At 46.1% G+C, this 17,802-nt stretch overlaps 1 protein-coding gene across 4 annotated transcripts in view; it reads left to right on the top strand.

Annotated features, from left to right (window-relative positions):
- The window catches only part of FAM221B (family with sequence similarity 221 member B), a 139,721-nt gene that overhangs the window by 75,289 nt on the left and 46,630 nt on the right, over nucleotides 1-17,802 (top strand). For 3 of the 4 annotated variants that reach the window (XR_013607231.1, XR_013607230.1, XM_078677172.1), the window contains exon 4: nucleotides 3,179-3,382. The exons of the other annotated variant lie outside the window; for it this stretch is intronic. Coding sequence is in view for 1 of the 3 variants with exons in the window: in XM_078677172.1 (XP_078533298.1) it covers nucleotides 3,179-3,382 (204 nt within the window). In the remaining 2 variants the exon portion in view is untranslated. The remainder of the gene's footprint in view (nucleotides 1-3,178; nucleotides 3,383-17,802) is intronic. 4 annotated transcript variants of the gene reach the window in all.

The following is a 17,802-nucleotide window of genomic DNA, read 5'->3' as shown; positions in this document are numbered from 1 at the left end:
GCAGCAAGAGTTTGTTATGTACACAGTCAAAGGTGTCAGATGTGTGCAAGGGAGTGAGCCCTCGCCTTCCCCTTTAGGGTCATTGTATCGCTTTTCATCTCACTTGACGCCACGTTTTCACGTTCATCTGGGAGAGTGGAATTTGTCAAGAGACATTTCAAAGTTGGCAGTGAATTCAACTAGAAATGGAGAAGCTGTCTAAATGAATTTGAATTGTTGTTTTTAGTGCTGAGATGAATCCAGGGTTGAAGTGGTTAACTTGAAGCCCGTGTGCCTTAATCAAGTTAGTGAAAGTAGTAGAAAAAGTACATTTGGAAAATGTGCTTTTTTTCCCGAAGGGCATAAATAAATATTCAATATTGTTTACTGTCCCAAAACAAAGATACGTTAGCATCTTTATTACTGCATGGTGGAAATAACATGTTTGTGGTGGCTTTCTGTAAGTATGAGCATTTCTCGGATCGTTTTCTGTGTGTACTACTGACTTGTAAATGTGTTAAAACAGAGCCAGGCAGAGGTTTCCAGTAAATCACTCTCTTAGCAGCTACATTGCCAACCTTCAGAATCCACACTTCTTCGAAAATCCTCAAGACGCCCTTTTGCTGTTTTTTAAACACACTCACTCGCAGTTTTTATACACAAAAAACTATGCACTCTTTCTTTCACACCCAGTGTGTAGTAACTGTATAGCTCTTCAATCCCTGGTACAGCACCAATGATAACATGATGCACAGCTACACACTTACAAGGTCCAGACGAGACCTATTGGCTATGCCAATGCTTGTTTTACATGCTGATCATTAGTAATAGTCCTTCTAACATAGCACATTGATCTGTGAAATGGAATCAAAGCGCTGCACGGAAATTTAAAAGCATTGGTTAGGAACCTTATCGTTTTTTCTGCTCAACCTTTTGCTACTCTAAGGTTAATAAAAGAGGTTTCTTTGGGTAGCAAAACAATTTTATTACTGTGACACCCCAATCATTGTGTTTCATTTATGGGGTGGATTTACAAACTCTTTGCACCTTGTTTCCGTTACAAAAGCTAACTAAACCTTGTGCAAAGTACGGTTTTGGTGCTTACTTTCTAGCACACATCCAAAAGTAGTCCTAAAGTAACACAAAGGGGCCGATTCTGATCTGGGTCGGAAAGCTCTCTGACCGAGCCGGATCCGGAGTGTTTTCCGACAAGCCAGAGTCCCGCAGTCGACTGAGCCCATATGATGCGGCCACATGCTACCGGACTCAGTTCGGTCGGACTCCCATAGAAGTCTTTGGGAGCCGGTCGTACGACGCGTACATGGGCTCCCATTGACTGAATTGGTACATCTCGCACAAGGGCGCCCCTGACAGTGGGTACACATCGGTGCCATCTGCACCATGTATGCCTGTGTTGGGGTGTCCCTTGGGTCTCCCACTGTGTCCAAGTCGTAAGGCTGCGGGTGACAGAGGGTCTGACGCGGACCCCCAAAGACAACTTCCCAGACGTTTTGCGAACCGGAAACTTTGGCTTGCACCGGCTGTCCAACGTGTGCACCGTACTGGGTCGGTCTTAAATTGCATCCATTGCACGGCACGGTTTACTTACGGACGAGACTTACGGAGTGGTTCGAACCCAGAAATGACTTGGTCGGTGAATTTCACGTTGCTCGCATCGTACTTGCTCACTCATACAGCTGTGCGAGTCGGGCAGAAAACACGGGTACGGCTCATACTTTTTCCATCCGGATCGCGTTTGGTGCCCTTCCGAGCGAGATGGGAATTGGCACCAAAGTGTTTCTACATACAACGTGACAGTCCAATGCACTAACCCATGAACTTTTTATGCTAATTCCTCCTAACTTCGGTAGAAAGGGGTTGGCATAAAAATTGTCACCTTCTATTTTATCGGAAACTTTCCAACTTTGCTTGCTAGCTGCAATGTGTAGTACACATGCAAGAAGGTAAAGTGTTACACTTTGTCAAAGCTTAGAATGTTGTGCCCGAAGGGCACCATTCCAGTGTAAAACATCGTACTGGGTCGGTCTTAAATTGCATCCATTGCACGGCACGGTTTACTTACGGATGAGACTTACGGAGTGGTTCGAACCCGAAAATGACTTGGTCGGTGAATTTCGCGTTGCTCGCATCGTACTTGCTCACTCATACAGCTGTACGAGTAGGGCAGAAAACACGCGTACGGCTCATACTTTTTCCATCCGGATTGCGTTTGGTGCCCTTCCGAGCGAGATGGGAATCGGCCCCAAAGTGTTTCTTCACACTACATGACAGTCCAATGCACTAACCCATGGACTTTTTATGCTTATTCCTCATAACTTCGGTAGAAAGGGGTTGGTATAAAAAATGTCACCTTCTATTTTATCTGAAACTTTCCAACTTTGCTTGCTAGCTGCAATGTGTAGCACACATGCAAGAAGGTAAAGTGTTACACTTTGTCAAAGCTTAGAATTTTGTGCCGGAAGGGCACCATTCCTGTGTAAAACCTATCATTGACCTCATGCAAACAGCCTTGCATTATAGTGCAAAGATGTGTACATTGATGCATGGCACGCTGAGGTACGCCAGCACTAGAGGAGAGAGCAACAACATGATAGCTAGGTGTAGGGCTGTTGGGCTCCCTCCTTTTCAGAAAACGAGGCGCAGCAACTTTGGTTACAGCGCATCATAAAAACGTCATCTGCGATTTTGTTTCTCCAGACCAAGCACTCTTAATATATAATGCCTACCAGTATGGATGACATGTGACTCTTACAATTTATAGTTCTCACTGTGTTAAGTAACATTTCCTATACATTGATGTACATATTGGTATGACTCATTGTCTCTGTATAATATGCTTGTGATGGGAAGCGCTCTTGCAAAGTCCACTGGACTAGGTGGCGCTATAAAATAAATAAAAGTGAGAGAGGCATTTTGAAAGAAGAGGGGCACCACTGCAAGGTGGTAGTGAGGACATTCGTCAGGGAGGTCATTGCAGGGTGCCAAGAAAGTCTCTCTGACCAGAGGCCACTAGCGCTTAAGCTGACCCTGTGTCGAGGCTGCATTAATGTATTTGTATCTCTGCAATAGAACATAGCCTGATATGGTGTCTGAAAATGAAGTCTACTTAGCTGCTTAAATGTGTACACCTGGAGTTCCCTAACTCTAAATATAATGCCACCCTCTTCCCATGCCCCAGGAACCAGTGTCAAGGTGCCCTGTGCCGTCAAAGGGTGCCGCTGCCCGGCCTACAAGTTCATCCCTTCACGTCCTGAGGAGGTTGGGGAGTATTGGCTGAGGAGGAGGAAAAACTTTGACGAAAGTGCCTGGAGGGCGAAGTGCCGCTGCAGCCACACCCACGAGGAGCACCTGCCCATGGGCGGCCACGCCTGTCGTGCCAAAGGTGGGTCACTCCAAGGGGTGAGTGGGCAGAGTGCACACATTCCAACATTTTAGAAGAGGAAAGGGGGAGATTTACGAAAATAAATTGGGTGAAAATATTTCTCCCATTGACTTCTATTGAGGCAGAGGCAATTTCAAGCGAGAGAAAGCCTGAGTGGGGTCTATTGGTATGTATGAGTGTCATGTGGTGCACCACCGCACGCACGCGGCTGAGGAAAGATGGCACGCGGCTGAGCAATGTGACTCATACCCTTGCGGCCGAAGGGGTTGCGGGCCAACACACGAGGGCACCAGTCAATCAGAGGAGTATATCTGTGGGAGATACCTGAGTCCCAGTTCACCAGGTGGGGCCTCACACCTGGTGTCTCCCCTATGTTTCTGTGCACAGATTCCTCCTGCTAAACTCGTAAGTATGAGAATACCACCATGAGACACAGTAATGTGACAAATGTAAATGTAGTGTATTTTGTAAAGCGCACAGCTGCCCCAATGGGGCGTCCCGGCGCTGTATAATGCTGCGGAACCCTTCCTGGCTCTCCCTGTGAGATGCCCCTCCTGGGCACCCCCAAGGTGAAGCCAGGCATCCCAGTGTTGTAGGGGCTGTTGTGGAGATTAAGCAAGCTATTGCCCAGAGTTGCAGCGTGGGACCCATGATTAGAGTAGGCGTCGAGGCGAGAATTTTCGAGTCCGCGGACATTGAGCCCAAGACCCTGCCACGTCGGGAATTGAACCCTGGTCCCGGGCCCGATCTCTGCTTCAGAGTCTGCCGCTCTAACCAGTGAGCCACACTTCTCCACACTTCTCCACGTAAAATAAGGGGGTAAAATATTACTCAAGGAAAGTAGTTTAAATAAATATAGTACATTATTAAAAAAAAGTGTGTGGTACAGGCACAGGGACAAAAAATAGCGAGTAGGCATGCATGAACTTTTGGGAGGAATCATGTCTTCGTGTTCAGTGTTGGCATCGAATGCAGAGAGCCTATGGACCTACCAGACTTCACAGTCTTCAGAGTCTATGTATGGATCTGATAAAGTGGAAACACTGCTAGGCATTTAATGGACACAAAAACCGAATTTCACACTCTTGAGTGAAAGATATGGTAAACGTGCACCAAATACACATTAGAGAAAAATGAGAAGAAGCTCAAGAAAACGTAGGGGGTAATTACGATGCCGCCATCGATGTGGGGACTGGGACCGCCCACACATTGGATTACAATGCGACCGCCACTGTGGCGGTTGCATCGTGCATTTTTAACATTGCAGCGGGTGCTGCTGGCTGCAGCATCCGTCGCAATGCTAAAAATGTATGTTGTGCGTTTCCCTGCACTACGTGGCAGGCACGACGTGCTGCCTGCTACCTGGTGCAGAAAAATGTAGGGGGGTACCATAGGTACCTCCCCAATGCACACCCACCTCCCCCAACAAAAGGGGGGCCCACAACGGGCCCCCAAATGCAATCGCCGCCAGCCTTTCCATGGCGGTTTCACCGACATTGGAAGGCTGGTGGTGCTCCAGAATCGTAATTTGGCGGACGGTGCCTGCTAGGCACAGCCTCCATTCTACAGATGCATGGTGGGTCTGCCAGGCAATCGTAACAATTGCCAGTGCGGACCTATGGACTTTGCATCCGCCAGCACACTGCCCGCCATCGTAATATAACGGCCGGAGAAGTATTTTGCGATGGAAACCGCCACTGGAAAGCTGCCAGTGGCGGTTTCTCCACCATTGTAATCAGCCCCATAGTTACTACATCGTAAAAGCATACAGAAGGGTGTAGAGTAGAGAAAACAAGTGATTGAATAACATAGGTTTGTGTTTTACTAAATTGCATTGGTGAATTCTTTAACGTGAAATAGAAAATGGGAACGTGATAACTCATTTATTATAGCAATTTCATTTACCATCCTTAGTAAATAATGATATATGCAAAGGATTGATCAAGACTAAGGCAGTCTAGATAATGTTTATACTAAATGGAGAGTTTTGTTTTAAAACTCCATCTTTGCATGTGAAAAAGTGTATTAAGTGAAGAAAGAGAAAACAGTGCTGCAAATCCATAATTAATCCGATTTGATTGAAACTTTCATAGAATGATCTTCATATATGTACTGATGTAAAGCACCCGAATCTATATTAGATATTTAGAATTTGAAATAAATGTACACGTTGGTACTTGGAGAACGCAGTAATACATCATAGTTACACATGCTATTTACAATGTATTTAACTTGCTTCCTAAGTGTGACTGTGCAGAAAGCGATATTTGAATGTTATATTTCCCAAGGAAAGCGTTTATCTGAATATTTTATATTTTACTTTAATGAGCCTGATTCCAACGAAGGCCTGCCTGCTTTCACACATTTGTCCTTGCTTTACTCGGGTTCGTTCTCATGAGAAAGTTTTCTACTGCTGCAAGTGAATTGAAACTATGACAAAGTGGTATTCTGCCAAGCTCCGGACTGAAAAAAGCCATTGCAAAAACTAGAATGCCCCTGGCCCTCCTCCCAATGCCTTCAAGATAAAGAAAGATTTAAACTAGCACAGACCCAATATCACAAAAATATAATTTATTGCGTCGCAACTCGAGCAGCCAGGAAACACCCCTAAAACACTTTTCCAGATTTTAAAAACCTTTACCAACCCCAAGGCCTGCTACACCGAAGAAACCCCAACCCAACTTCTATGCGATAATATAGCTACTTATTTCACGCAAAAAATCAAAACAATATACAGCAAAATCACCTCGGCCAGGAATGTTCAGGAAAGTACTAATAGAGATGACCCTCATTCTATTCCAAAATTCACAACACCGAAGAATTTTCTGACACTCACACCGGAAAAGGTTGAATCTCTTTTTAAAATAATTAAATCAGGGTCCCCTTTGGACCTCATCCCTGCAAAAAATCACCTCACTTCTATCTCAGCAGCTAGCGGTTCACAACTTCTCTTCATGGAATTCTGAACAGTTCCATGAGGTATAGCAGTCTTCCCCCCAGAGTGGAAAGCAGCACAGATTATCCCCATCAGAAAAAATCCTAAAGCCCCATTGGACGATGCAGCCAAATATCGTCCTATTTCTCTCCTCCCTTTGCAGAGCAAACTTCTAGAAAAACATATCAATAACACCTATCGGAATTTGCAGAATCTTCTAACTGCCTAGATCCTTCTCAGTCGGGGTTCCTTCCCAGCCATAGTACAGAGTCTGCACTTGTGGCGGTCACTGACCACATCAGAATGTCCCTGGATAATGGTCAAGCAGTGCTCCTGGTGCTGCTTGACCTATCAACTGCCTTCGATACCATTTCTCACCAGATCCTTCTGAAAAGACTGAGGGACAGTGGTATCCAAGGGAATGCCCAAAAATGGCTGTCCAGTCTACTAACAGACAGAACCCAGACCATCAATTTGGGCCCTTTTCTCTCCTAGACCACTAAAGTAACCAAGGGAGTACCACAGGGCTCCTGTTTTAGCCCCACTTTATTTAACATATATGTGGCTCCCTTGGCAAGCTCACTGAGGAAACTAGGATTCTGTCCTATCTCCTATCCCAATGACACCCAGCTTCTACTATCCTTCGAAAAAAACAACCCTAACACTCAGACTACCTTCACGGAGGGTATGAAGGTCATCGCTGACTGGATAAGAGACAACTATCTACAGATTAACACTGAAAAAATCAGAGATAATGTTGTTCGGAAACGCGGCAACAAGATGGTACCCTGAATGGTGACCCGAGGATCTAGGATCTGCCTCAACCCTCCAACTAGTTGTAAAGAATCTGGGCATTCGGATAGCTCAAAAACGTACTCGAGAGGAGCACGCCACTTCAACGGCCGCTGGCTTGCTTTCACACACTGAGCCTTCTACGAAGAGTGTTTCCCTTTTTGCCATCTTACATGTGGAAGACTCTAATCCAGGCATTGGTTCTTAGCCGCCTGGACTATTGCAACACTTTGCTTATTTCAGCTAAGGAGAGTTCCATGAACAAATTGCAGGTGGTCCAGAACACTGCGGCCCGCCTGGTTGCCATTGCCCCGCCCAGAACAGCTTCTCTCCTCTTCCATCAAAAGCTACATTGGCTCCTAATTCAAAAAAAGGATAACATTTAAAATCCACTGCATGGCCTACAAATCCTTACATGACCTAGGTGCCAGCTATCTAGCTGATAAATTTGTCAGATATCAACTATCCAGGTCATTCCGGTCAGGGTCCAAAGCCATGCTGCACATCCCACGCTTCAAAAAAGCTTGCATGGGAGGCAAAGCCTTTTCCCATCTAGCTCCCCTATACTGGAACCAACTCCCTATCCAACTACACCAATGCACTGATTTCCTGGTATTCATAAAATTGCTGAAAACCCTACTGTTCTGATTTATCACTCCCTGGTTGGCTATAGCAGTCTTAGCGTGAAGATACCCCGGTTGCGGTGATTCGGGCACTTTATAAATCAAATTAAATCAAATCAAATGTACTAATTTTTAAAGCCATATAAAACTAATTGAAACACTCTGGGCCCCATTAGCCATCCTTGCAGAAAAGACCCCCTGCCATATTAAATGGGTTCAATATGGGGGCGGTGTCTGAAAGACACCGCCAGCCATATTAGAAAGTGGTTGTGAACATGCCTTTCAAGGCATGCAGAGTCTGCTTGCGGGGGCCCGTTGCGAGCCCCCAGGGACTCCGGGGGGTGAGGAATGCACATGGGGGTACCTATGGTATCCCCCGGCCTTTCAATGAACAATGTGGCAGGCACTGCGCGGTGCCTGTCATGTTGTGCATTGAAACGCACAACCTGCCTCTGTGGCATTGCGGCGGGTGGTGCTCTCTCCACTGCCCGCCGCAATGTTGCAGATGCTCCATGTGCCCACCAGTGTGGCGGGTGCATACTAATCGCGAGTGCGGGACCGCCGCACCCTCAGCGGGCGGTCCCAGTTCCCGAGGGTATGGCGGGCGGACAAAGTCCACCCGCCATACTAATGGGGCCCTCTCTGTCTAATCATGGTTAATTTCCATTTGATTGTGCATTTCAATTGATTATTGATGACGCAAAGTGATCGAACTAAAGAGATCTCTAAATATTGAGTACTAATGTTGTCTATTTTCACAGCTTTAACAGAAGTATTATTCTGTATGATATTAGCCTGACTAAGGGCCCGATCCCAATCTCGTTCAAAAGGGCGGTGAATCGGATTTGGCTTTGCCTAAACTGATCCGGATTCCTTGTTTCTGACCGAATCGTTCCCCAGTTCCGAACAACCAAGTAGGATGCCTGGAAACCCTTAGCACTGACTGACTTGCTTCCAAAAGGCATTCAAACAGGTTGATCCTTTCCGGAGCCGATGAGTACAGCTCTATGGACTTGGTTTCCGAGCAAGCAAGTACGATGAACGATTCGGACAGCCTTTCCAATTTGGTTTGCTTGGAGGAAAAAGGCTGCCGGAATCAGTCTTTGGGTCCCATAACAGGCACCCCTTCAGCCATGGCCCTCTGGATCGGAGCCGTGGGTGTACCCACAGGACCCCCCTTTCCAACCATGCACAATGTGGCAGGCACCATGGTGTCACCTCCACAGGGTGCAGGGTTTTCCCCTGCCACCCCTTTCTGCAATGGGAGCCTCTGTTCTTGTTCGGACCACAGGTTCCCATTGAAGCCAATGGGAGCCCGACTGAATCGTATCCAGCTGCATACAAATGCATTGTACACATTCGGTCAGACTCCCCCGATCTGAGTCGTACGGAAAGCATTTCGGAACTGAGTCATTCGGTATGCTTTCCGAACATGATCGGAATCGGGCCCTAAATTTCTTAAGGACATTTGGCTTGACAGTCTTAATAATATATTTGTGAGTGTTGTTTTAAGGATCATATGCATGAATTTAATTATCAGTCTGTAGAGCAGCTATCTAATTCCTGTTCCTCATTGGATGGCTGAGTTAACTCCCTCTTGCCCGACCCCTCTCTGCACAAAGCAAGGTCGGTCGGAGGACCAAGAGAGTGTTTAATAACAAGATGATAGGAAAGGGCCCGTAACACTGCAACAGATCCAAAAAAAGATAGGATGGCTCTGTCCTAGTGCCCACATGTCGTCCGGCTCCTCAACTCAATATTCTGTACTGATACGGAAATATATTCTGGTGCAAAAATGCAATAGGTACATAATATAGACACTGCTTTAAGTGCTGATCTATATAGTGCAGTTTAAATAGAAACATTATCAAAATCTTTAATTCCATCAAAAACAGATCTCACCGATCACTAGGTCTCAATCTAGTAGTCCAACAATGCATCTGTCCACAGAGATCTCATTTAGACAAGACTAGAAAAGAAGAAGATGGTATGGTATTTCATTTCTGTCAGAGGCTATTCAGGGGACCACAGGACAGAATGGGCTACTGTACCCCAACTGTGGTGGTTGAGGTCACTTGCCATAGGTGTCCTGGGGAAAATACTCATATGGCTCTGCAAAGTGGGCAGGGACCACCCTTTCCATAATAAACTCTCAGGATAGCAAGGATGAGCAATGAACAGCTTCTCAGGGAGGTAGTGCAGGCACAAGAGCTCAGAACTCAACAGTGAACAAATAGACACAGTAACCTATTGTCCAGCCAAGTACTCATTGTTTAGTTAAAAGAAAGTACTTAGTTCACAGAGCAAAATAAAATACTACACAGTGCAATTATGATTCTTATTTACCGGGTTGTTTTTCTGCTTGTTATATTCTGTGGCACGCTACACCCCTTTCAAATCATCAATCATTTCTACAAACCTGGTATGTGGTGGCGATCGTTACGCCATCGTAATGAGCCCCTTGGTTTGGAGTTGGAATAGTATTTTTTTATGTTTTATTATCCTACACTATACCTGAATTTACTTAGTTTGGAGTTGGAATAGTTTTTTGATGGGATATTGTAATATATTATTTGTTATTGGTTTATTTGGTTTTTTGGTTACTTAATTTTTTACGGTTTGCAATTTTTAATACTTTGGTAGTTTAAAATTTGGAATGTGTAATGTTTGCAGGGTTTAATATTTGTTTGGGGTTAATTATTTTTTGTTAGTTATGTATATTTATTACAATGTTATATTCTAATGATTTTACAGAATTTGATATATAAATTTAATATAAAACATAGGACATAAATAATTTTGTTATATAATTATTTTGGCTCAGTTTTATTATCCAGTTATTGTAAATAATAAAAATCATTGTTTACAATTTGTATGCAAATAATACATTATAAATTATAACACATTTTACACATATGTTCTGTATACAGATTTATAATATTACAATTCTAATTTGTAGTACATTTATACATTTTCAAAAATTTTTGAAATTTTTACATTAAAAAAAGAAAAATTCAGGTAACAAATATAAATATAATTTTACAGTTTTATAAATTAATATACACTTTTTGCATAGTCTTTTAAATTTTATTTACAAAAAGTAATACATTTGAGTACGTTAATTGTTACATATATTTATAATACATTTTAATTAATTGTACTGTTGTCATAAAATTATTTTAAATATTTGTAACAATGTTATATTTTCTTTTACATTTTTGGGTTAGTTATATGATATAATAAATATTATTTAATAATAATATTTAATATATTAATTAATGTACATATATGTTGGAATGTAATATATTTTTTCTTAAACCACATTAAAATGTTAAACATTGTCACATTGTTTGCATGTTAACAGTATTTATTTTGGCAATTTTATATTTTGTAAATTATGTATATCACAAAACAAATATTTTTTAATATATTACATTTTACATATTACATGGTGTGTTAATGTAATATTTAATATATATTTTACAGCTTTTTTGTATATATTTTCTATATTATATTTGTAAAATATAAAAATATATATTAAGGTGTTTGAATTACTTTTTGTAAATCTCCATTCTTGTTATGGGTAAACAGTCTTTTTTTCTTTTATTATGTGGCCTTTTATTTCTGATTTTCTCGCTTTTCTTTCTATTTTGTTTTTAAGTCATTTTGGAAGACGGATCCTCATGTTTGGGATCTGCGTTTAGTCTCTTAGTTTGTTTTATATCATTTTAAGGTAATTTTAGGGTAGGGGGAGCTAGTAGGCATATAGTTAGAATAAGTAGAGTGTTAAATGTAGCTTTGTTGTGTAGATGTTGTAGTTTTAGTAGTTTAGTGTTTGGTTTGTTCGTCGTTGTTTTTAAGAGTAGTGTAGTGTTAAAGAGTGTTATGTTATACTGAATGTTATAATTAATATATGTGGGGTTGTATGTGTTTTTATGGAAGGGTGTTTTTTTTCTAGTTTTGCAGGTGTCCGGTTTCCATTTACTGTTGAGTTGAAGAGATGTTTTGTACGAAAAATGAAATTGCATTTAGTATTATTGAAACTATTTACTTTTTTACATTTCCTTTTATTGTTCAGGTTTGTTTGAGCTTTTGTTTTTTAACTATTGATTGTTTTTTTTAGGGTTTCGCTATTGAGAGGATTGCGTTGCTGGATATTTTCTACAGCTGTATTTTTACATTTTTTGGGGGCTTTCCTATTTTGTCAGATTGATTTTTGGTTGGAGATCATATGGATTTTGACGTTTTTGAGGATGATCTACTGCTACAACACTGTACGTAATTTTGAACTATTATGGGTGGGAAATGTGTTTGGTTTTAATTTGTTTGCTGGTTTATTTTTTATTTTAATAATGATGTCATATTTTGGTGTAAATCTCTATAGGTAAAATGACAGTAATAATTATTAATGTAAAAAGGAGTAGTAATAAGTTTTCTTTCCGCTTTGGTTACTTTTTTTATAGTTTATGGTGCTTGGATTTTTGAGATCTTCAAAGTATAGATTTGGCTATTGTTTCTAGATATTCTAATCCTTTGGTGTTTGGGAAGAGTCTAGGTTCGCATGCAAGTTGTTCCCCACGCGGCTGCACAGCTCTGCCTGCATAGTTTTTGCCTAATCTTGTATTTTTCCCCTGTGCCTAACTTGCTTTGTTGCCCAGACTTATTTTTATTCCAATAATAATATTAATAATAATAGGCAGGTTTATAAAGCGCCTGGTTATGCTCAACGGCGTGCTATGGTGGGTGGTAGCGGCAGAACCCTCGCAACTTGACACAGCACCAGTCTACCGATGAGTTTTAAGTCTGCCCCTAAATCTAGACTCTGAAGGTTCTAGGCGCAGTTCCAGCGGGAATTTGTTCCAGCTTTTCGCAGCCAGGAACCTGAAGGACCTGCCCCCCATGCGAGCCTTTCTCACTCTGGGGATCTTCAATAACCCTGAGCCAGCAGATCTCAATGCACGGGGCGGCTCACAGCGAGTAACAAGGTCCTGTAATGGCACCGGTGCCTTACCGCCCATGATGCGGTGGCAGGTACACAGAGCCTTGAACTCAATTCTACTCCTCACTGGCAGCCAATGAAGTGCTCGAAGCGCTGCCTTCGAGGACGATCTCCTAGGCAACCTCAAGACCAGGCGGGCCGCGGCGTTCTGTAACACCTGGAGACGGTCAAGGCTCCTTTATGTGACCCCCAGATAGAGGAGATTCCCATAGTCCAATTGTGCTGTTACCAGGGCATGCACCAGCGTCCTTCCTGCCTCCGTGGGTAGGAACTCAAGAACCTTCCGCAGGCCCTTCCGGACACCAAAGCACGCCCCCACCACTCTGTTAATCTGAGGCCTAAATGTCAGGTCAGTATCAAGCCAGATACCAAGATTCTTGGCTTCCTGACAAGGTATCGGTGCCAACCCCAGGCAGGGTGGCCACCATGCTGAATTCCACACAGACGGGTCCCCCCCACCACGAGCACCTCTGTCTTGCTGCCGTTCAGCCTCAGGCAGTTGGAGGACATCCAGGCTGCAAGCTCCTACATGCAAGCTCTGAAACTGTCCGCAGCAAGACCCGGCGCGCGCGATAGGGAGATGACCAGCTGCGTGTCATCAGCATAGGACACTATGCACAGCCCATGGCCCTCCACAAGGGTAGCCACCAGGGAGACATAGAGGTTAAATAGGGTTGGGCTCAGGGACGAGCCCTGTGGAACGCCCTGACCCAAGTTGACCACTCAGGAATAGCAGTCCCCCTGCCTAACCTGAAAACCCAGATAGGGGATCCATTTCAGTGCAGCGCCTGAGATCCCGCCTTCATTCAGACACTGTAGCAAGGTGGAATGTGCTACAGTGTCGAAGGCTGCGCCAAGGTCCAGCAGAATCAGGGCCCTCATCCACCCCCTGTCTAATGGTCGCAACTGCCGTGAGTAGGGCCGACTCGGTGGAATGTCGAGGCCGGAATCCAAACTGAGTGACATGAAGGAGGGCCGCCTCCTCCACAAATTCCATAAGCTGGATGTTCACGACCTTCTTCGCTTCTTTGGCCATATAGGGTAGGAGTGATATGGGGCGGAGGTTCTCCAATTTCTCGAAGCTGATGTTCGGCTTCTTTTGTAGGGGGAGTACTACCGCCTGTTTCCACCCTATGGGTACAGTGTGAGTCCTAAAAGATACATCCAACAGATGCCTAATATAGGGCTCCAGGATCACCAGGCTTTCAACGAGCCGTTTGGGTGATGCAGGATCCCTCGGGGAGCCCGACTTTATCGATCTGCAGATCTGTATGAGCGCCTCCGGAGGGGGGTAGTGAGATTAACTAAACCATACTGTCCCCTAGCTTCCCCCATAGCTTCAACAAACTCAGACCCTGTTGTGGTTTGGACAGGGAAGGATAGCTAGATATTTGAGACTTTTTCCACAAAGTAATCCGCAATACGGTTGCATGAATCCAACGAGGAATCCCCCTGTACCACGGAGGATTTAGCTACCGAGATGGATTTATAAATTTTGAACAGTTCCTTCGCGGAATTCTCCGCCTCCCTAATCCTCTCTGCATAGTAGGCTGCTTTCGATTTCCTAATCAACCCATGGTAAGCCCGCCTCTTCACTAAGTACTCCTGTCTAGTTTGACTCGAAAAGGCCACCCTCCACTGCCTCTCCGTGCGCTTACATTCCGACTTTGCCAACCGCAGCTCATCACTGTACCACGGAGCCGTTCTATGTGTGCGGCGACCCGACTTGACCAAACAAGTACAGTACAGTCCAGCGCCTCTATGATACGCTTGTCGAGGTTACTACTGGCTGTTTCCACATCCAGCCCACCCGGCCTCCCTCCTTTAGTGAGTGCCTCGTCAAAACTCGTCTGAGAGAATTTTACCCACTTCCGGCTTGAATAGTTAAGGGGTGCCTGTTCCCATATCCTAGCAGCCGGCATCTGCACCACGAAAGGCACAAGAAGATGGTCTGTCCAGGGCACCGGGATATTGGGTTTGGTCTCTACATTCCCCCAGTTAGCGAATATCGGGTCCAGTAAATGGCCCTGCTGGTGAGTGGGGGCCTTCACACTCTGTTCCACCTGGAGTGCCTGCCATTCTTGACAAAGCCCTGCAGCCCCTCTATCCAAGGGATCGTCCAAGTGCATGTTCAAATCCCCTAGCACAAGGAACTTATCTCTTCGAAGAGCGGCTTCGGTAATTCCCTCTACCAGGCTGTCTACAAACCTGGAGTGGGGACCCGGAGGCCTGTAAATCAAGAAACCCTTCACAGTGGTACCACCATTTACCCTAATGGTAAAGGCCCCTGCCTCACTGTCCGTAATGGTCATATGTTCCATTTGACAGGTAAGCGGTTGCTTGAATGCAATGGCAATGCCCCTGCCCCTGCCAATGGTCCTGTCTAGCCTGGTCATCAGATACCCCTCTGGTAAGGCCTCAATGACATCTGGATCCGAGTCCGCGTCTAGCCATGTTTCTGTAAGAAACAGGAGATCCAGTTGTGTTTCCGTGAGCAGGTCACAGATGTCTAGCCTGTGTTTGCGCAGGGATCTAACATTAAGCAGCCCGCAGTTAAGCCTGGGGTGCTCCTGCTTGTCCTCTCCTCCTGTGCTACAAGCATACTGACAGTGTTTACAACTCACATTCTCCTCCACTCTCATGCAATGTAGGCACGGGTTAGAATTCAAAATGCGGAGGCTTAGGAGTTGATCCCTGCTCCACACCGTGCCGACTCCCATTGGACCAGGGGTTGGGGCCCTGGCCCGCGCCCGGCCGCGGACGGGTACAGACAGGCGGCGCGCTGCCGGCGCGCCTGCTGCGCTGCCGAGCAGACATCTGCCTTTTAACACCCCCAGCGCCTCGCACTTTGCCTGTACTTGCTTTCTTGCCCAGACTTGTTTTTATTCCCCTGTGCCTGTACTTGCTTTCTTGCCCAGACTTGTTTTCATTCCTCTGTGCCTGTACTTGTTTTCTTGCCTAAACTTGTTTTTCCTTCCTGTGCCCAGTTCTCCCGCAGCCCCTTCCCGTTTTTCCCGCTGCTGCGTCCCGGGCCCCCTGCAATCCAATTTGCCTCCCCGCTACTGCCTCGCAGCTGCTCCTCCCTCCCACATCCCCTCATATGGTGGCAGCGCAGCGGCCGCGCCGCTGGTGCGTCGAATGTGCGCCTGAGGCAAGCCCGTTTGCGCCCGTCCGTGCCTGGACCACGTCCAGCGCCAGGACCCCTGGACCCTGCAAACGCCATGACACCCAACACCACTACGATGCCAGAACTCTCCATGCACTCAACACCGGACGATCACACACTTGCTTCCTGGCCACCCCGAAACGCACGCACGGAGCTGTCTCGTGCCGGAACTGCAGCTTCACAAGCATCCGCCCCACCATGCATGCCGACCAGGAAAGAACCCAACCACCTCAGATGCATCCTTCTCAACACCCGCTCTGCCTGCAAACATGCGGCTGAACTCTGGGACCTACTCGACTCCACCTCCCCAGATGTCGCCTTCCTGACGGAGACCTGGCTGAACCCCGCCTTGGCACCTGACAAAGCCATAGCCGTTCAGGAAGGCTACAAGATCGCCCACAGGGACCGCACCAATGGAGCAAGAGGAGGAATCGCCATCATCCACAGGAACACTCTCAGTGTCTCGACCAACATCGACAACACCCTCAGCACCGCCGAACACCTGCACTTCCAGATCCACACCGACCACAACACCACCCTTAGAGGAACCCTCATCTACAGACCCCCCAGACACCAACTACAGTTCAGCGGCTCCATCGCCGACTTCATCAGCACACACACCCTCACCTCCATGGACTACGTCTTCCCCGGGGACCTGAACTTCCACCTCTAGAACAACAACGAAACCAATTCCACCAGATCCGCCAAAAGAGCCTCCTTCAAAGACCGCCTAGACACCAACGCGCACAACAGCAAAGAGCTCTTCAACATCACGAAGGAACTCTCCAACCCCAGCTCCAACACCAACAACATACCACCCTAGCAAGACCTGTGCGACACGGTGGCCATCTTCTTCCACCGCAAGATTGCAGACATCCACGACAGCTTCAATGCCACAACCGCCCCAATAACCACTGAGACCTCCGCCCCACGACAACCATCCACACTAACCGCCTGCTCTCCTGGACCAACATCAATGACGACGAAGATGACACCATCAAGATCATGAACACCATCCACTCCGGATCTCCGTCAGACCCATACCCACACCACATCTTCAACAAATTTAGCACATCCATTGCACCCCATCTCCGGAAAGTCATCAGCACCTCCTTCGAGACAGCAACCTTCCCGGAGAGCTGGAAGCATGCCGAGATCAACGCCTTACTCAAGAAACCCAAGGCGGACCCCAAGGACCTCTGGAACTTCCAGCCCATCTCCCTGCTCCGGTAATCGGCAAAGTTCAGAGAGAAGACCGTCAACAAACAACTGACCCAATACCTCAAGGAGAACAACATCCTGGACCCTTCCCAGACCGGGTTCCGCAGCAACCACAGCACCGAGACTGCCCTCATTGCTGCCACCGATGACATCAAGTCCCTTGTGAACAACGGAGAAACGGCGGCCCTCATCCTCCTAGACCTGTCAGCCGCCTTCGACACTTTCTGCCACCACACACTACGAACAGGCCTCCACAACACAGGTACCCAAGAGAAGGCCCTGTTCTGGACCACCTCCTTCCTCTCCAGCAGAACAAAGAGCGTCCGCCTTACCCCCTTCTGCTCTAAAGCCTCCGAGATCATCTGTGGCGTACCCCAGGGCTCATCCCTCAGCCCAACTCTGTTTAACATCTACATGGCACCGCACACCCACGTCACCTGTTGGCACGACCTCAAAATCATCTTCTATGCCAATGACACCCAGCTGATCCTCTCCCTCACCAAGGACCCCCACACTGCCAAAACCAACCTTCACGAAGGAATGAAGGCCGTCGCTGAATGGATGAGGAACAGCCGACTGAAGCTGAACTCGGACAAGATGGAGGACCTCATCCTTGGATCCACCCCTTCGGCCTGGGACAACTTCTGGTGACCGACCGCACTGGAAACCACTCCAACACCCACC

The sequence above is a fragment of the Lissotriton helveticus genome, chromosome 2_1 (genome assembly GCF_964261635.1).
Source record: "Lissotriton helveticus chromosome 2_1, aLisHel1.1, whole genome shotgun sequence".
NCBI lineage: Eukaryota > Metazoa > Chordata > Amphibia > Caudata > Salamandridae > Lissotriton > Lissotriton helveticus.
This window is presented reverse-complemented; position numbering and strand designations above follow the sequence as displayed.